Source organism: Mytilus galloprovincialis, chromosome 2 (assembly GCF_965363235.1).
Source record: "Mytilus galloprovincialis chromosome 2, xbMytGall1.hap1.1, whole genome shotgun sequence".
In the NCBI taxonomy this organism is placed as follows: Eukaryota; Metazoa; Mollusca; class Bivalvia; order Mytilida; family Mytilidae; genus Mytilus; species Mytilus galloprovincialis.
In genome coordinates this window covers 41,597,019-41,619,343 of record NC_134839.1, presented here as the reverse complement: position 1 = coordinate 41,619,343, position 22,325 = coordinate 41,597,019, and the positions used below count along the sequence as shown (strand labels likewise).

General features: G+C 31.6%; 1 protein-coding gene across 2 annotated transcripts in view; it reads right to left on the bottom strand.

Moving 5' to 3' along the window:
* Nucleotides 1-17,242, bottom strand: part of LOC143063613 (SUN domain-containing ossification factor-like) — a 44,204-nt gene extending 26,962 nt beyond the window's left edge. For both annotated transcript variants that reach the window (XR_012975064.1, XM_076235838.1), the window contains exons 1-3: nucleotides 17,090-17,242; nucleotides 5,450-5,513; nucleotides 1,669-1,731 (exon numbers count right to left, since the gene is read on the bottom strand). Coding sequence is in view for 1 of the 2 variants with exons in the window: in XM_076235838.1 (XP_076091953.1) it covers nucleotides 1,669-1,731; nucleotides 5,450-5,513; nucleotides 17,090-17,145 (183 nt within the window). In the remaining variant the exon portion in view is untranslated. The remainder of the gene's footprint in view (nucleotides 1-1,668; nucleotides 1,732-5,449; nucleotides 5,514-17,089) is intronic.
* Nucleotides 17,243-22,325: the final 5,083 nt, after the last annotated feature.

The window sequence follows — 22,325 nt, the reverse complement described above, 5'->3', positions numbered from 1 at the left end:
CTGTTATTTAGAATTTTTTTTTTCTCATTAAACAGCTCATTATACTGTTATCTGTCTAACAAAAAACAGGAAAATTAGCCACAAGACTTACATATCACCTTAGAAAAATAATTGAGGTCATTATTTAAAGTACACACGTATTTATTTTGTTGTCATGTTGACCCATGATAAGCTTTCCATTTAAATTGTTAAAATTAAGTTACAGATTTTTGTCTTAACGTCTTGTTAAAGTCTATTCACTATATGACCCATTTGTTTTGGTTTATGTTTAACAAGAACTACCAGTCTAAAATTTGTAATTTGTATCTGAGACATTTTTTCAATGATTATATAGTACATGTATAAATATATAGTATGTATATGAATGAACAAATTGCAATGATTTTCCTTAGCGATAATTGTGTGGGAACAACAAATAGCTTTTAAAAAAGCATGATAAGCTCTTTTCTAGACTTACAGCAGACACAATGTTTATTTTATTATCTTCTTTATAACAGTATAAATGAAATATATATGCTAAATCTGATTCCATAAATTTATCATTAATTTTATGAAATAATATATTTTCCTTACATTAACAATGATTAATATTATAATTGACGTATTCTTTAAATTCAAATCAATGCATAAACGTGAATGAATTGCGCAACAGCTTGGAATAGATTGACCTATACGTTACACCTTTATTATTTGCAGTATTGATAAAAACTTATCAGATCAAATTTCACTGTCATACATTTATTTATCATTTAGTGTTGATTTTATTGAATATGCAAATACATGTACATGCAGTGTTATTCAAATCTTGCTCTTACACACATGACTCAACGCCACAACAAAATTAACATGTGATGTAAACTACCTCAATCTTAAACTTTTAACCAGATATATAAGACATGTAAGATGGATGAACAGACAAACCAGTAGGCATAATGACCTCCACAATCTTAGGACATAACAAAGTGTAAATTTTATGACATGTGTCTACACTTTATATTTTTTAGGAGCAGGTCAAATGAATGAATAAACGTAAAATGATGTAAAAAAGCCCCCCCCCCCTTTTTTTCCAAGAGAAAAAGACACATTATTAACATGTATAATCTACCAACCAACAATATTCTTCAGATATTCATAGGTAACAATATATTAAATGTTGTCCCTCATCACGCTCATATTTGCAGTAATCATAGTAATTTTTTTGTTTTTAAATTTTAAAACTAACTTGAGATGTATGTTCCAGAAGATAATTTACAGAAGAGTAATTAAGGTTGAACTTATGTGGATAGTTGACTCAAATTGGCATCATACCACATTTCCTTATTTTCATAATGAAAAAAAGAGGGTATTTAGTAAGAATAGTTATTGTTACATAAGGTTTTCTATATATCTTTTCTAATTCACTTATCAAGAAAGATACAGTTGATCTGACATGTCTGATGAACATGATGGATATTGTGTCATGATTAAATAGCATGTATTGATTATTTTTATCATAAGACTGCTTAAGTAATGCACACTGGTTGACAGGTTTTGTGCACAATCTTAATGCTCTTATTGATTCTCTGTGGAATAAAGTATATAATAAAATAGATGTATCTATTTACCATTAATTACTAACAGCTTGTAAAGTGAAATACAAAACTAAACTGCACATGTAACTTATTTTACCTGTTCAACTTCTATTTCAGGTGGAAGTTTTTCCTGACTTTGTCCCCCTGGGTCAACAGGAATCTACAAAAAGAGTTAAAATTCAACAAATTAATAATTAAAAAGAAAAGAAAAGAAAAAAGAAACTTTCTTAGGCATGTAAGGGGAGGATAGTAGTGTGCAGCAATATATCAATTATCTCAGGAGTATATTCATTATCAATCTTTGATAGCTGATTGACGTTTACATCTGATTGTGATTTTATTCATTGAAATGTTTTTTTTTCTTTAAAAATTGACACTATAAGTCACAGTTAATCAACTTGAACTTTACTTTTTCCTTTGTATTTTGCCCTTTTTTTTCATTAAAATATATATGATATAGTGCTGCATTTACAGTACTGTCATGACTGTATAATGCAGAAACATCCTTTTCACACCAAGAATTTTTATTTTTGAAATTCATTGAATTTTAAATGAATCTTGTCTTTTTTTTCTTTACTTCTGATGTATTATCATGATTATACACTGAAAAGAACACAACAGTAATAAATGAACCTATTATTTTTTTGGATTTTACCAGCAAACATCCTTATTAATCTTTTTCAGAATTTCATGTTTGTGTGACCTCTTCCTAATCTTCTCTAATGAGTTACAAAATAAGTTTTGTGGAAGTTACAGGCACAAAATACACAAACAAATAGGAAGGTGCAACTCCTATATAACAACGGTTGAAAACACCAAACCTAAAAACACAAAATACATAAACAATATATCTCTTATACAAAAGCTACAAGACAAAAAATTGGCAGTCCTATATTTTGAGCTCGAAGGTCTTTTGTTATGATCGATAAAAAGGACTCCCAATATTCAATTATATAGTTTTTAAAAACAACTTTTCCATTTTGTCAGTGAATTTGAAAATGAAATTGATTAGTAGTATTTTTTTCATACCACTTTGAAATTTTAAGGTTACAAAAGAGAAGACAATGAACTTAACCATGAAGAAGGAAGTGATCAAATGAATATTATCAAAAACAACAAACCACCTGTGCCTGTATTGCTCAGCTGGTAAAAAAATCACTGGTTTGATGATGAGGACTTTAATATACCCATACTACAGTTTCTCTTGCTGTTGCTGATCATTTTTAATAATCTACTTGTTTAACCAAGCTCCTATAGCGTTTTTATTTTATAAAATCCAAAACTTGACATACATGTATATAAACATTTCAGTTGCAATAACTCAATAAAGGGTTGTCAAATTTTCAGAGTAGATACATGTATATCTTATCATGATGCTTATTATTTATTCAGATATTGATCATCGTCATTATCATTATATTTTAGATATACAAATAAATATGGGATCATGTACTGTCAATGTAATACAAATATATCAGTCCTTTGTTAAACAGATGTTCATACATGTAGATTCAAAGATGAACATCAACATAAGACGAATGCAAACTGTCACAAGTTAAGGATACTCACCCATCTTAAATATTCTTATTTGATTCCTTTATTTTAAATCTTATGATATCCTTGTAATTTTTGAAAAATAACAAGGATATCATTTTCATAAATGGCTTTTCATGTACTACATGTACATTGTACATTTGTACATCACAATATCGTTTGAAAAGCCATTTTTGATGATGTGAGACAATTATGAAAAGAAAGTAGGGGTTTGCATGGTTAAGGGGGGGGGGGGGGGGGGGATTTTATTGGCACTATGTCATTTATCTGCATAAAACTTGAGGATTCTGAAATCTGACAAAAAGTCTAGAACAAGAGTAGCAAACATCCATAAGCATGATAAGACATTATGAATGAAATTAATTACTGAGTTGAGACACTGACTGACACAAAAATGACTGACTTAAATTACAAGATCCCATATTTCTTTTTAGATTAACAAAACATAATCATGATAAACAATAATCTGAATAAGAAATCATTCTCTTTTTTACGTCTCAGATTGCTCTGATGTTTGATAGCCTTTTTCAGTACAGACTAGGACCTTGTTTATATCGATTGCCCTAAGATGTCCATAGTCACAAAAAAGTGCTAAAAAAGCTGTCAGATATTAGAGAAATCTCTAGACTACAATATACTAGTTTAAATGATATATACTAGACCATAAACTTAAATTACAGGTCAACAAGGTCAATGGATTATAATCAAATTTGAATTTAAATTCACTAATGACATGAACGATATCTATGTAAATATTTTGAAAGTAGACAAAAGGACAAACGTCCACACGTGTGAACTTTACGTCATATTAGGACCCTTCGAAGAATCAAGATTTAAACTGTTACATCAATAGTTAGATGGTTGAGAATATTTAATTTTACTATCAAAATTCAAAAACTTTATTTCACTTAGAAATTCATATGTTTACAATAAAAAATAAATAAATTTGGTGTATTTACTGTTTTCTGATTGGTTAAAATTATTAGTTTTATTTTCAATGTAGTCAATTTTGATGGCGACACGCCCATTCTGACATTGTGTATTCATACGCCAACATGTGTGTACCTTGTTATTGTTTAAATAAATAATATAAAAAGTTCTTATTTTTGATAGAAATTTATTTATAATGAATGGCAATAATTTATTTTGATTTTATTGAACCATAAAACTCATTTTTGACTCTTCACATTTTACATAATCCGCTTCGCAGATTATTCAATGTGAAGAGTCAAAAATTAGTTTTATGGTTCAATAAATTCAAAATAGATAATAGCCATTCATTAAATGTTGACAATAGAGATAGGGAATTATTCTTTCATGATTTTCAGATGTCCGTAGAAAGATATACTTGTCCTGCATCTTCCAAAGACATGGGAATTTTTAATGTTAATGTCAAAATGTTACATTTGGAAGTCTATATTAAATTTTGCATGCTTTTTTGTGTGTATACATGTAGAACTTGTTTTACATGAGGTATATTAGAAGAAAATACAGGTAAGAATAAATGGAGATGTGACCATGCCACGGGGGAATAGAGTTGTTACATCAATAAGACAACCCAACAACAAAAATAACCAACAGACATCAAGAAGCCAACATACACTATAGCCAACTACTATAAACATGTGTTCATACAAAATTTCAAGCTCTTAATCATCCTGAGTCTATAAACATGATAAAAGTTGTGAATAAATAAACAGAAACAATGTTTTTTCTCCAAATAAATGAAATATGGATTATGTGTTAAGCACTGTAAACAATGTAAAACGGTGTTATATGATGTATGTTATACATGTAAGTCGTAGACTGAACATATGTATATGTAATATATATACCATGTTTATGATGTATATAGCCATTATTATCAACATAAAATATTTCCACATAATTCTTGAAGAATTCATTTCAACAGCTTTGGCATGTGTATGTTTATATCTTTTTCCTGTCATGTTTTTCAGTGAAATTCTTCTGTAATACAACTGAGAAAATGCCTAATCCTTCAAAAATGTTATGTAGTTCCCAAATAATAAACAATGAAAAGAATAAACCAGCATGTATAAATATATTCATGTTATCCTTTTAAATTTTAACACATCATGCACATTATCCAGACAAACTTATACATATAGTAAATCTGGAATTTACTTCAGAATAGATAGCTTCACATCAATTGTAGTAATTGAATTTATAGTTTTCACAAATAAATCTCACAAACATGACAAATACAATGTATATTATATAAATAATTAAATGCTTTCTTTTAACAATGACAACGAAGGTCATCTGACATCCTGGACCTGCTTAACACTAACACGTCAACGTACCTGTTTTGTAGATTCATCCTGAATTGTACCAATTGTCAATTTCTCATTTCCATTGCCATATGTTCTGAAAATGATTAAAACACATGTTCAAAATGTAAACAATGTCATCAATAACAATATTAAACAAGAATGTGTCCACAGTACACGGATGCCCCACTCACACTATCATTTTCTATGTTTAAAGGACTGTGAAATTGGAATAAATTCTCTAATTTGGCATTAAAATTAGAATGATCTTATCAAAGGGAACATGTATACTAAGTTTCAAGTTGATTGGACTTCTACTTTATCAAAAACTACCTTGACCAAAAACTTTAACCTGAAATTTGCACTATCATTTTCTATGTTCAGTGAACCGTAAAATTGGGGTCAAAACTCTAATTTGGCATTTAAATTAGAAAGATCATATCATAGGGCACATGTATACTAAGTTTCAAGTTGATTGGACTTCAACTTCATCAAAAACTACCTTGACCAAAAACTTTAACATGAAATTTGCACTATCATTTTCTATGTTCAGTGAACCGTAAAATTGGGGTCAAAACTCTAATTTGGCATTTAAATTAGAAAGATCATATCATAGGGCACATGTATACTAAGTTTCAAGTTGATTGGACTTCAACTTCATCAAAAACTACCTTGACCAAAAACTTTAACCTGAAGCCAAAAACTTTAACCTGAAATTTGCACTATCATTTTCTATGTTCAGTGAACCGTAAAATTGGGGTCAAAACTCTAATTTGGCATTTAAATTAGAAAGATCATATCATAGGGCACATGTATACTAAGTTTCAAGTTGATTGGACTTCAACTTCATCAAAAACTACCTTGACCAAAAACTTTAACCTGAAATTTGCACTATCATTTTCTATGTTCAGTGAACCGTAAAATTGGGGTCAAAACTCTAATTTGGCATTTAAATTAGAAAGATCATATCATAGGGCACATGTATACTAAGTTTCAAGTTGATTGGACTTCAACTTCATCAAAAACTACCTTGACCAAAAACTTTAACCTGAAGCCAAAAACTTTAACCTGAAATTTGCACTATCATTTTCTATGTTCAGTGAACTGTAAAATTGGGGTCAAAACTCTAATTTGGCATTTAAATTAGAAAGATCATATCATAGGGCACATGTATACTAAGTTTCAAGTTGATTGGACTTCAACTTCATCAAAAACTACCTTGACCAAAAACTTTAACCTGAAGCCAAAAACTTTAACCTGAAATTTGCACTATCATTTTCTATCAGTGAACCGTGAAATTGGGGTCAAAACTCTAATTTGGCATTAAAATTAGAAAGATCATATCATAGGGAACATGTGTACCAAGTTTGAAGTCGATTGGACTTCAACTTCATCAAAAACTACCTCGACCAAAAACTTTAACCTGAAGCGGGACAGACGGACGAACGGACGAACGAACGGACGGACGAACGGACGCACAGACCAGAAAACATAATGCCCCTCTACTATCGTAGGTGGGGCATAAAAAACTGAAAATACATTTATCATGTTTATCTAATATTGTTACTAGGATACCTAAACATGCTAAATGTAGATACAGAACCAGGACCTAATTTTTAATTACTTGTACCTGTCATCCTGATTCAACACTTTTAATCTATATAAAAATATAGAGGAACCAAATGAATCATTCAATAAATAAAAGAACAGAGTTCCTATGTCCCAAGCATTGCACATATCTTATCTATTCAAGGGTAATAACAAACAAAAACCTTTTTTTGTTGCTACAGTTGTATCTACCATCTATTTAAGTAAAAAGAGTGTGTGTGAGACAAAAACTAAATTTTAAAAGGCCATTTTCCATAAATTTAATATATTTCCAAGGGGAATAAGTCTTTTTAAAGAAGTCGATTGGCCACCATTATAAAATTTGTCAGAGATATTGCTAATATTAACCTAGTATATAGTATAAGTTTTATAAAAATATGGCAAGATGGTGAGAGCGCTAACAAGACAGGAAGGACAGACACCTGGTTAACAACGCCTTACACAGGGGATAATAAAAAAAAAATGACAATAGTTTAAAAACTTTTTAAAAACTTCTTTTTTATAATTATGTATGTCAATGTATGTATTTACCATGTTTACCAAATTCCAGTGATGTATAAAAAATTTAAATATAACATTCAAATGTTAAACATGCACAACATGTAATAATTTCCCCTTATTTAGATCAATTACATATTTAGCTGCAGTGATCTTCTACATTGACCTTGTGACCAAGCTAAATGTACATGTTTATCATGTTTATGTTAGCATTACTTCAAGTCAAGTGTTAATTTCTGCCCAAGTCATCATGGTCATGTTAATTAAGTGTTGATAAATAATGTATATTTTATTTTAGTTAAATAATCAAAAAGGAAACAAAGCTGACCAGTAAATTGCTTCATGTCAACAACAAAGTTAGCTATGATCTAATCCTAATGGTCATTATAACATGTATGACGCAGTTCATATGATATACTATGTACTGTGTATACTTGGGATTAGTTTAAATCACACCCTTTTAATTCACAAGCTTAACATTCTTACTTTTTGTCTGTCCATAAGCAAAATATGTGATGTATATGCCTCATCAGAGTTTCATATCCATTTTCAAATTATTTTTACACATTTTCTGCTTCCACCATGCATAAATGACCATTAAAAAAACAATTGTGAAATTAAAATTCACCAAAATATCAAAACAGTGCTTCAACTGCAATGACATCATCATGATGATGTTTGGAACTCAATTGGGAAAAATACAAATGAAAATTGTAGGATGAACATCACCAGACATTGCCAGATGAACATGACAAACATGACATAGCAGTGATGTTATACATTTTGTACATGTATATCATATCATGCATATAGGATTTACACAGACTTGAAGTCTTCCCCAAAAACATTTGTATCATATACATTTACTATGCACATCCTGTAATACAATGGAGGATGGAGCCCATTTTATTTTATACTGTAAAAAAATTGCTAAACTAAGAGATAACTTTATAGGAAATGTAATTACATGTAAACATATGCCAGACTTCATGTCCTGGCAAGAAAATGAAACAAGAGGCTGTCACGACGACAGCAAACCGGATTTATTAACATTTATCTGTCTCCTGGCAATATCACAAGAACCATAACTGATGAATGGTGAAAGTGAAAATCGTCAATATCAAATTTGACCTGCATTTTTATCATCAGTATCAACATATTAAAATTTGAAAGAGCTTAGGTTGAATGATTCATGAGTAAATGCAACAACATGAATGGAAACGCCATTTTTTGATCTTTCAAGAACCAAAACTCCTGAACGGTAAAAATCAAAATTGACATTATTGAACTTGACCTCCATTTTGTCATCAGAAACAACATATTAAAATTTGAAAAGCTTTGGTTGAACAGTTCATGAGTAAATGCACGGAAACAACTGGAAACGCCATTTTTCAATCTTTCAAGAACCATAACTCCTAAATGGTTAAAGTCAAAATCGTCATTCTTGTACTTGACCTCCATTTTTTCATCAGTAACAACATATTAAAATTTGGGAAGCTTTGGTTGAACAGTTGATGTGTAAATGCACGGACACGACTGGAAATGCCATTTTTCAATCTTTCAAGAACCATAACTCCTTAACGGTAAAAGTCAAAATCGTCATTCTTGAACTTGACCTTCATTTTGTTGTCAGTAACAACATATTAAAATTTTAAAAGCTTTGGATGCACGGTTCATGAGAAAATGCATGGACAACATTTGGTGCCGACCGACCGACCGCCGTACAATCCTCAAATCAATAAACGACATAATATCTTCTTTGCCCATCAACCTCAAAAGAAGAAGAAAGCTTAGGGTCCTATTTGAAACAGGCATTAGAACTGAGGACAGGGGACTCTTGATTTATTTATAAAATATATTTATATATATCATATAGATAGATTGTTTTGCTTTTTTTGTTTTTATGGTTTTGTTTGTTAAATGTATTTTGTGTATGTTTATATTATTTGTCACAAACTTATTGTTCAGAGTTTATATGACAATAAATATTTGAATTAAGTTGAATTGAATTGAATTGAAAATTATGTATTCAATTAAATATGTCTTTGGATTAGGCAATTCAAATAACAACCAGATGCTCCGCAGGGCGTAGCTTTATACGACCGCAGAGGTTGAACCCTGAACGGTTGGGGCAAGTATGGACACAACATTCAAGCTGGATTCAGCTCTAAATTTGGATTGTGATTAAATAGTTGACACAGCATAGGTTTCTGACACAGAATGAATGTGTTCTAATGAACTTAAAACTTTTGTTTTCTCTTAGAGCAATTCACTATGCTGTTGAATATTAATCCTCTCAAAAAAATGTTTGAAGAAATTTTCTTTTTTATTTATGAAATTTCAAATGAGAAAAATTGAACCCAATTTTTTTAATCACATCCCCCTTTCCCTTTTTCCAAAACTAATCTCAATTAAAATTTCTAATGGAGTTTGCAACAATAACTACTCATTTAAATACATCATAAAATATTAAGATGTAAAAAAACTGCTTGTTATCACTGAATGGTAAAGATTATTTTAATTTATCAGTTGGTAGTAAAAAGTGAATATACATTGTATATTGTATATAACAAAGATTTAAGTTGATTCTGGACAAAGAAAGATAACTCCAATTAAAAAAAAATCTTGCTATTGCACAATATTTTGCAATTAGATATTTCTTGCTTACTATTCTGGACAAAGAAAGATAACTCTAATTAAAAAAAAATTTGCTATTTCACAATATTGTGCAATTAGATATTTCTTGCCATTGCGCAATACTGTGCAATTGAAAAGACTTGCTATTGCACAATACTTAATATAATAATTTTAGATCCTGATTTGGACCAACTTGAAAACTGGGCCCATAATAAAAAATCTAAGTACATTTTTGGATTCAGCATATCAAAGAACCCCAAGATTTCAATTTTTGTTAAAATCAGACTAAGTTTAATTTTGGACCCTTTGGACTTTAGTGTAGACCAATTTGAAAACAGGACCAACAAGAATGTGTCCACAGTACACGGATGCCCCACTCGCACTATCATTTTCTATGTTCAGTGGACCTTGAAATTGGAATAAAATCTCTAATTTGGCATTAAAATTAGAATGATCTTATCAAAGGGAACATGTATACTAAGTTTCAAGTTGATTGGACTTCTACTTTATCAAAAACTACCTTGACCAAAAACTTTAACCTGAAATTTGCACTATCATTTTCTATGTTCAGTGAACTGTAAAATTGGGGTCAAAACTATAATTTGGCATTTAAATTAGAAAGATCATGTCATAGGACACATGTATACTAAGTTTCAAGTTGATTGGACTTCAACTTCATCAAAAACTACCTTGACCAAAAACTTTAACCTGAAATTTGCACTATCATTTTCTATGTTCAGTGAACCGTAAAATTGGAGTCAAAACTATAATTTGGCATTTAAATTAGAAAGATCTTATCATAGGGCACATGTATACTAAGTTTCAAGTTGATTGGACTTCAACTTCATCAAAAACTACCTTGACCAAAAACTTTAACCTGAAGCGGGACAGACGGACGAACGAACGAACGAACGAACAGACGGACGGACGAACGGACGCACAGACCAGAAAACATAATGCCCCTCTACTATCGTAGGTGGGGCATAAAAATGAAGAATCTACATACACAGTTAGATTTGGTATATCAACGAACCCCATTTATTCAATTTTTGATGAAATCAAACAAAGTTTAATTTTGGACCCCGATTTGGACCAACTTGAAAACTGGGCCAATAATCAAGAATCTAAGTACATTTTTAGATTCAGCATATCAAAGAACCTAACTGATTCATTTTTTGTTAAAATCAAACTAAGTTTAATTTTGGACCCTTTGGACCTTAATGTAGACCAATTTGAAAACGGGACCAAAAGTTAAGAATCTACATACACAGTCATGACAGTTAGATTCGGCATATCAAAGAACCCCAATTATTCAATTTTGATGAAATCAAACAAAGTTTAATTTTGGACCCTTTGGGCCCCTTATTCTGTTGGGACCAAAACTCCCAAAATCAATACCAACCTTCCTTTTATGGTCATAAACCTTGTGTTTAAATTTCATAGATTTCTATTTACTTATACTAACGTTATGGTGCGAAAACCAAGAAAAATGCTTATTTGGGTCCCTTTTTGGCCCCTAATTCCTAAACTGTTGGGACCTAAACTCCCAAAATCAATACCAACCTTCCTTTTGTAGTCATTAACATTGTGTTTAAATTTCATTGATTTCTATTTACTTAAACTAAAGTTATTGTGCGAAAACCAAGAATAATGCTTATTTGGGCCCTTTTTTGGCCCCTAATTCCTAAACTGTTGAAACCAAAACTCCCAAAATCAATCCCAACCGTTCTTTTGTGGTCATAAACCTTGTGTCAAAATTTCATAGATTTCTATTAACTTTTAAACTAAAGTTATAGTGCGAAAACCAAGAAAATGCTTATTTGGGCCCTTTTTGGCCCCGAATTCCTAAAATGTTGGGACCAAAACTCCCAAAATCAATACCAACCTTCCTTTTGTGGTCATAAACCTTGTGTTAAAATTTCATAGATTTCCATTCACTTTTACTAAAGTTAGAGTGCGAAAACTAAAAGTATTCGGACGACGACGACGACGCAGACGACGACGCCAACGTGATAGCAATATACAACGAAAAATTTTTCAAATTTTGCGGTCGTATAAAAAGTAAAATTGTAAAATAGAAATGAACCTCCTCATTAATTTCTTCATCAAGTCACTCTGACCCATTAAATTTTCTGTACATCTACATACATCATTGTACATGTATGTACATGTATCAGATTTTCATCCAGAACAAAATACACATGCGTACACCATTTCTGATTTTCATGTGAAACATAACAATGTGATTTTTAAATGAGCAATCTTTAAATTGCTCATTTAAAAGCACATTATTCTTATTGTAAAAGGAAAAGCAAACTTTAGCATAAACTTGACGAAGGTATTAATCAATACAGCTAACATGTTGTATATACAAATGTATTAGTCTTGACTGTGCTTAGGTCATGTTTGTATACATGTACATACATGTATAGATAAAGGCAACAATTCATTAAGAACAAGGACTAACAATCAATCATTTCAAAAAATCAATATCCATTACCAAAACCTTAAGAAAATATACTTGCCATAGACCTTAATTATATTTAAAATAATAAATAAAACATGTAAAGGAAAACATATTCAAATAATCTATAGAATTTCATTATTAAAACTTAAAGAAAATAAATAGTTGACATACATTTGTAAATATATTCAATAAACTGATCATGCTGATAAAAACTAATTTTTGAATTTAACTATTTCTTCTAACAGTGTTTTCCTTTTTTCACTACAATGTAAGGGAAGGTGGGTGTTTTAAAAAAATCAATTGCAACAAGGTGGTTTTTTTTAAATATCCACCCGTTTTTTGTTTTTTTTTACTGTGGGTGCACGTGGGGGTCACAAAAATAAAGATAAGTATATTATTCACATTTAATGGAGTTGAACAAACATAAATAGAAGTAGTCATATTATTTATCAAATATTCTTTGATTCGATTTTTTTCAACAATTTATCTCTCTTCTCTCTTCTTTCATTTACAATTTTATGTCCTGTTTCTTGCTTTTGTGCCATATTTTTGGCACACAGAACAGTAGTATCCTTTCTCTGTGACTATTAAGTCATTTGAAGTCTTGCTCATATTTGTCTTCACTTGCATGTCTTTTCCTTTGCTTGGTTGATTTTTGTTCAATTTCCACAACTTCAACATTACTACCAATTTTATTGAACTTATTTGGTCTGGTATTTTCTTTATCATCATCGTCATCTGCCTTTCTTTCACCCCGATTGATAAATGAAAACATTGAAATTTGACGATTGGACACCATCTTTGTCAATGAAAACAAATCAGTGAGGCGCGATCAGTATTCAAATTTTAACGGTACGGAACCGAAAAAAATCTAATACATGTATAATTGTAGTTTTGTACCGGGTACATGTATGTAGTACATGACTATTTTTCTACATTTAATTTGTGTTCAGTGATAAACAATCAAAATATGAAATATAATTATTAGAGACACATGTACAATCAAAAATCCCAAGTATTTTAGTTACAACTGTTAACAAAATGAATTATTTCATTTAAGTTACATACAATGGCATGATTGGTAAAAGATTCAAATATTGTCATTTTTAGAAATGGTTTATAAATTATTTCATGAAATTCTAGACATTTAAATGTATGTGAATGATATATGTAACTTATTATCACCCATGGCCACTGACAGACAAGGAAGGAATCCCTTATCTAAAACTGTAAAATAAGTATGTCATACAAGTACATCATTACATGTAACACGATGTATTGGGGACAACCAGACAAATGGGAAAAACTTCTGAAAATTCAAACATGTACAGTCTGTGCCAAACTGTTTAAGCATGTTTACAGTTTGTCTGACCGAAAAAGAAATTTGAATTTTTCTACTATATATTCAACCAAAAAATCCTAAAAAGTCTGTCTGACTGCTGACCGCATGATATTTTGTCAGTCAGACAGAGCTTTGGATACTCAGCATGTAACTATAGCAAAAGAGAGACATAGCTTTTATATATACAACTTTCCCTTTATACTTGTGTTACACCACACTGTGAAAGTCAGTAAAAGTCTAGTCGATATCTGAATGACATCATTTAAACTGATCAACCATCAACTACACTTGTACATGTAGATGTTCATTGATTCATGATAATTATCTCCAAATTGGTCCTTTTTCTTCAGTTTGTCACGCGCGCTGAAGACATAGTTCAAAAGACATTATATTATTGTGCATATTTTAGGCCTTAACATTGTACATGTATGTTCAAATGATATTCTGAACTACATGTTACTACATGTATTGTACTGTTTCACATGTTACAGTCAACATGGTCAATAATGCTTACAAAAGCATATTATATTTCTTGGAACAGATATGACAGGTTCTTCTATACTAACTGTACATATTACCAGGGGTTGTCTGCATATTCATTATCGATATCGTAAAATACCTTCTGTGAGTCAAAATATGTCTATGAAGCTTTTTGTTGAGTGAGCGTACGGAACAAGTTCAAAAAGGCTTAGTCTTATGTCAAGCAGCTGATATTTTACATTATAAATATGCAGACAACAAGATAATTAGTTTAGTTTAAACATATTTATTTATAGTGGATTGGGAAACAAGTTTTGCAACTTATATTAATCCCTTTCCACTTTGCGGGTGCGAGTGCTGCCTTGTAGCGGCATTAGCCTACTCTTTTTCGAAATCTACAAGTGTGTCTTTAACGTGCAAGAGATATGGCTCTCTCTTAACACGGGTCAGCCATTTATCGTTCCCTTCCGACGGACTATCATCGTTTCCTCAAGACCATACTCGCAGATGGTGTCAAGGGAGAGCCGAAAATTGAGTTCCTGAAATTTTCATCCCAAACAAGATAATTTATTTATTGGTTTGTATTTGTATGCATAATAGAAAAAAATTGTGTTTTCTTTGTTTTACCAGCAAACAGGAAGATTAGAAGACTTAATAAGTTCTGGTCAAACTTATCAACATCAGTTCATACATTATGATGTTGCTTATGTCCAGGTCAAAGTTATTAAGGCCTGGTCAATGTATTTGGCATCACAAGCCTGAATTAAAATATTGTTTGTTTACTTTACCAAATGTTTAGCGACCGACCCAATAAATTTGTTCCAACTGAAAACCTTTTATTTGTACATACCAGCAATTTTTTTTTTAAATTGATTTTTTTTTCGAATTCCTACCCAAAATCTTATATAATTTGTATTTACTGCTCAAAACTCTTTTTAATATGCAATTTTATTAAGAGCTGGGCAAAGTGATACAAACAGGTGGATGACCCATAAGTTGGAATATATATTCAACAAATATATCATCTGTCAGGAACTAATAAATTGTCATTATTTCTTGCAGTGAAAATACTATTCCAGATTACATGATGATGTATATATTTAAGCTAGAGTTAGAGATGGGGGATAAGGTCTCTGCGCAATGCTAGGCGGTGTTGTCGTAGAAGTTAGAAAAAAGTACAGGTTCCAGCCCCGGCGAGGAAGTTACGAATCAAATCTACTCTAACATCGTTAGGTTGATTTTCTAGGCACTTTATATATATATATATATATATATATATATATATATATATATATATATATACACAACTCGTCTAAACATCAACCCAACAATGTTAGATCTGTAAATTTGCTTTCGCAAATTTTTGGTTCTTCCCTCGCCGGGATTCGAACCCATGCTACTGTGATATCGTGACACCAAATCGCCTGCACTGCAGCTGTCCCGCTAGACCACATGACCACCTGGGCTCTACTATATATATATATATATACTGTAAACCAACTTATTTTCGCGGATACTTTATTTCGCGTTTTACCCTTTCTTGAACACTTCGCGGCTATTTAATTTCGCGATTATCTGATTTACTTGATGAAGTTTATTAAGGAAACATCAAAGATTGACATATTCGCGACGATTTATATTCGCGTTATTTTTCTACTCGCGAAAATAAGTTGGTTTACAGTATATGTATTTCACAATTAAGAAACCAATTCAAATATTTATAATTATTTTTTGCTGTCATAGACATAGGTGGTGTACTTTGGCCACCAAGTAAAATTAAATGTTTTCATCAACATAAATAGACCTAAACAAGTCTGTCATTTTTTGACTTGGACTTCTTTAAGTCAAAAACAAAAATCGACTTGTTTATGTCTGAGCTCTGACTGTTCCATAACATTCTTACTATCCTAATTATCATGCTGCTTATATTGATTCAGAGGTACAAATGTTAGAGCTTTTTCATGTTTGACTGATAAAAAACTCAAAGGATCCCAAAAACTATATTGAACAGTCTGAACATTGTCATGGTTGTTGGGTTTAATTATTTCATTTGCCATTCAAATCCATTGTTAAACCAACCACTATACTAGCTGCGAAAACGTAGCTCTTAAGGTCCTTTTGATGATTTTGATATTAGCGGATCTATGGCAAAAAAAAATTTAAAGGACAATAGAGCTACGTTTTCGCAGCTAACCACTAAACTAATGCAGTTTTTAACCATTCACAATCACACCAGGCACAGGCACCAGCACAGGCTTGCAAACTCACTATTGGGTTTGTTGAAATGTTAAGTACATGTACCATTTCTGTACCTACATTTTTTTACATGACAATTCAGTGACCAGTTTCCAATTTCAATTTTATGAATAAGCTGACCTGCTTGACTGGATGACTGGGGGTCAATCCTGTGAAAACACATCATGTTTCTTGTGAAGACTGACAGTGGTCAGTAGTAGCTGTAAGAGTAAACTGAAATATTGATGACACCATTGAGAAAATGAAATTTTAATAAATTCAGTGAAATTGCAGATTTTTTTTGTGAAAGTGTTTTGACCCTAAAAAGAAAAATTATACGGGAGTGCATTTGTAGATTGTCACCCTGAAGAAGATATCGTCAGGGAATAAAATCAAGAGTACTTACATGCTCAGGAAAGTAGTTGTTAACATAAAAGCTATAAATAAAGCAATCTTAATCATTCTTAATTCAAAAATGTGTCTAATTTCCAAAAAAACATATAAAACATCTCTTGACCGAATTTTTGCATTCTGTCAAACTCCACTTCCGGCGACGTGTATTTTCTAATGCGCATGTCAACAGGGGAATACCTTTTGTGTTGGTTTCACTATTGACCTATTGACCGATTTTCTGATGAAATTCGAGATAGTGTCTGGGTCCAATAGTCAAAAATATATCATCTGATTATATAATATATTAGCAGAGACATGTGTCTCTGATATTAGTCATAGATTGTGTTGATGAAGTAACTTTTCTATAATTGATTAATTATAAAGGAATATTGTCTTTATTTAAGAATTGACTGCATTTCTTTTAATAATATATTATTTATTCAAATGTTCTCTTATATCCTTGAGGCATCGTCCCCTGGTATCAACTGCATTCAAGTTACCTATGATGCTTCCTTGTTTGCTTTTGATACAGGTAGGAAAGAGACATTTACACACATTTTACATGCCTATGGCCCATAAGGTATCGTCCCCTGGTGTCAGCTGCCTTTAGGAAACCATAATGCTTTCCTATTTGCTGCTGACACAGGATGAGTCATGGACATGTTTAATTTCTACTTTCTTTTTGGCTAATTATTATATATTTAATTGATCCAACTTTTTGTGTACTATACATATGTGGATATCTATTTTTCTTTTTTTTTCTTTTTGGGCTGCTTGTTTGTTATCTATATCAACCACACTTGTAATAAAATGCATTAGTATTAAAAAAAACCAACATACTATAGATTCTTTATCTACGTATTCTTTAAGAACTTAAATAGTTCTCGTTTAACTTTTTTTTTTTTTTATCTCATTGTTTGTATTGTATTATGAAAAAATTATTGATGTTGTAATGTTTATGCCCTTTGGGGCCCATAATTGGAAATAAAAAATATCTTATCTTATCTATCTTATAATCTTAAAGTAATAAACATTTAAAGCGTTGACCGAAAAACTTCACTCCAGGTTTTTAAGATCTTTAAGTATTAAACTAATCCGTGTCATTTTTTTCATTTTGATTTATGATCTTTTTATCGGCAAAGTGATGGATGTGATTTATGAGTGATATGTAATTATTTGAGTCCTCATGATAACTGTCATAACTGAATTAGCCTATAATTTTTTCTTCAAGTTCCTATTCAATTTCAGTAACGTTTTTCTACTGATTTTTCAATATATTATTTTTTCTAATGAGAATTGACATTGGTAGTAAAAACATTAAAAAAAAATAGTAAATAGAACAATAGAACAATAGCAAAATAAGTTTAATGAAAATATCAGAAATAAATAGAAATAGAAAATAATGCCCCGAGATCATATAAGGGCATAATGTGCTATTAAAACTATGTTGCCAGTATAAACAATATTCTTAATGTCTCTTTTCAATTTACATGTACATCTATGATTTATACTTTTTAGACGCAAATGAAATGAGCTTGATTTGTGGCGAAAATGAATTTTGTTTGGCACAAAAGCCTGGCAAACCACTGCGGCAGGCCGTGACTGAATGTGAATGTAGCGAGAAAGTTAAACTTAAAAAAACGTTTAAAGAATCGGACCTATTGAATCGAATAATATTATTTTCTTTACGAAAACAAACAAAGTGAAGTATCACATTTAAGAAAGAGAAAAGACTAAAAAGAACAGATATATAATTAAACATTTACTCAATTTTTAAGAAAACAAATACACTTTTTAAATTTTCAATGCTGTTGTGACATTTTTCCCATGACATTGTCACAGTGGGAAAATGGACACAATTTGAATTGAGACTTTTTGGACATCTTGTAAAAGATTTTGTAAAACCATTTTTTTCTTGTATTTTAAATGTTTCACTTAGAAATTCTGTAAATTTTTGAATGTGCAAGATATAAGCCAGTCTGGAAAATTAAGCAAACTAATTTCACTTTTAATTTGTTATATGATAAGAGACATTTACTTTAATCTTACATGGTTCTATTCAGTGTTAATTCTTCGCTATGTGTTGAATTTTTCTATAATGCGTAAATTGTATTTGTCACTCATTTAGAGAAATATTTGTCAAGTCTATTCAAGTAATTTTTGGTTTGTTACATAAACTGTTTTTATTATTTCGATATTTCAGATTGGATTAAGTATTACACTGAGCAGTTTAAACTCTGTACAATTGTATTCCATGTTGAACTATCAAATTATATATCGCGGAAACCAGAGTCGTGATTTGTTGCAAGAGTTAGTCTAAGAGTAAGAATACGTGTAGACTCTTACTCTGGGACGTATAAGTATCTTTTCTGTTTGTGTGTGTGGTTGTAGGCCAACACATAACCCAGTCACAAGATACACCCACTGCCAGTTTTAATTTGTGGCAACTTTATTCCTGTGACAATTTTTTCGTGTTTTTTTTTTCTTTCACTTTTTTTAAATGAATTCAAAACACGGCAATCATTTTAATCATAATTAATTGCATTTTCATGTTTGCGGCGGCCGTTACTCCATATGTGGATGAATGGGGCCATGTAGTTGGTGCCTGGCTCACAAACATGTTTTACCATACCAGCTGGGACCAAATATAACCTGATATACCAGACACTTTTATGAAAATAGTTCTCTATAATAAAAGCCTTACTTAAACTAATATCTGTAAACACGTGATTCGAAACCTTAAATTTAACAAATGTTTACTTACATAAACCATAAAACCGATAGCGCTATTAATTCAACTGCACCAGATGTATTTAGACAAATAATCAGTGGTCTCTTCAGTGCAAATCCCTCAGCTATGCTCGATCGAAGGCTCAGGCAGCCAAGTATTTCAAATCCAATGCCTATATTACGTTGAAGAGCAAATAAAACGAAAAAAAGAGACAAGGGAAAATAAAACCTAAACAAGGCAATCAGAAAATATGCATTAGGGATTTATCCTAAAATGATTTCCTAAAATTACAATAAAACCAACGTCCGTATTTTTTCTGGTAAAACTCAAATCAAAATGAGAAAAATAGAGGTACAATAGTGTTTAATGAAAAGACTGAAATTTCGTATCCCTTGCCTTGTATCACAAAGAAGCACACACATCTATGTGTCGTACTGAATCTGCAATCTTTGACATTAGACGTAAACAGGCAATAATCAATTAACCGAAACTCCCTAATTTTCGTCCTTTCCATGTTAACAGGCATATATTTTGCTGGTTATTTCTATATACTTCATCAAACTGAAAATCTTAATGTGACTGACCGTGTCCAACTACCTAAACAGAATGAACTATTCTGTAATTATATGTTGAATCATCAAAATCGCCAATCACTTTATGTAGTGTCAAAGATGACCATTTTCAAAAGTTGTTTATCACTATTTCTAGAGATGTTTATTTGTATGGGGAGGGGGAGGGATGTACGATAAATAACTGTTTTACTAGTATACAATGTTCTCTATTATATTTAAAGCAAGACCAAACTATTTTGTTTGATTTTCTGCATTGATTTTATGTACAAGTTAGCCAGTTCTCACGGATGTGTTTTGGAGATACGATCACACCCAAGGGTGACTGGGGTATAGAAATAGGTAGGCACTTAAAGTTAACCATCAAGGGACGAAATATGGTCACTTGGTCTTCTCCAGACCGGCAGTAAAACGCTTGCTGAAGTGGGGCGTCCGTTTGGCTGTGCGGGATGTATCAAGTTCGCAGTCACGTCCGTCAGAAGGGGACGTTAAATCCGATGCCTCGTGTAAAGAGAGTGCCACGCTCTTTGCACGTTAAGAACCCTTGCAACAACTCTTTGAGGGGTCCGTAAGTGGCCTGTTGCAAGGCAAAATTTCTGTCCCTATCCAATATACCCTCATTTGCCAGTGGCAGTCCAAATTTCCCTGACCATCATCCTGGATGGCCTCTATTACAACAACCTACCTATTGTATTTATTGTGAACTTGTTCTCGTCCTGAATATGCATGAAATATTTGCCACTGGACGTTAAGCAACCAACAATCAATCGATGAATGGAGATACGATCATGTCTTCATGAAATATATGTTTCTTAGGTTACGACGGATATGTGCTAATTGTGGTTATAACAATCCCGTCCTCCTTTCCTCGAATGTGGCCTACTGAATGGGACACTTATCGACAGCTGTATATAGGGTTTGACTCACATGTGCAACACGACGGGTGCCACATTAGAGCAAGATTTGCTGACCCTTCCGGATCATTTGATAACGCCTCTGGTCTCTGGTATTTGATGTGGTTCGTGTAGCGCACTCTTTGGGTTTTGTATGTTGTGTTTTGTAGACAGTGGCTTGCCTTTTGGTCGTTTCTTTACTTGTGCCATGGCATTGCCAATTCGTTTTCGACTATTCCTTTGGTATCTCCCCCCTCTTTTCTTTCAACATACTATTTGTTACGTTGCTGCATGAAATCAGCTATGAAGTACAACTTCCTATTTAAGTTTTTATAGGAAGGCAAGATTAAATATCAGCAGATTAAATATCAAAACAACTGATAAAATAAAATGCCAACGACAACCAATAAATTACACGACTTTGAACGAACAAAATTGAAAGATAAGTGCCATGTGAAAGACGTCATTAACAGTTTGAGGTGAAAGCACGTTCGTAAAAAGTATCGACAGGATGTACTAGCAGAAGTGTTAACAATAAATTGGCACAAAACAGAAGAAACAACAAACAATGAAAACAAAAAACACCAAAGCAACAACCTAAATGTTCATATGAACATTTTCTGTAAAATATTAATTTAAAATCCTGATATTCTATAAAATTATTATCGGTTTTACATTTTGATTGTTCAGTTTTGACAAAGACTTATACAATTTATTACATACGAGTTTGCTGCTATTCTGATGTTGTACGGTTTTCAGTAAAACGGGAGAAAAGAAATCAAGAGGCAATTACCGATACTGCATGTCGAAGGAAATCAGACAATTACATGGCTAAAATAGATAAAAAAAATAAATAAAAAAATAAAAAAACCTACACAGCCTCACAAAAAGGGTATTATGTCAGGTACCCCGGAAGTTCCTGCTCCACTATCTTTTAGTTGAAAGTCACCCAAAAAATTCCCCTGCATGAGGAAGCGGCAAGTAGCCTCTGGGGAACACTTAGCGTTGTGTGCCTCTGGAGAACACATTTCAAAAGTAACCATAGAAAACAATAGA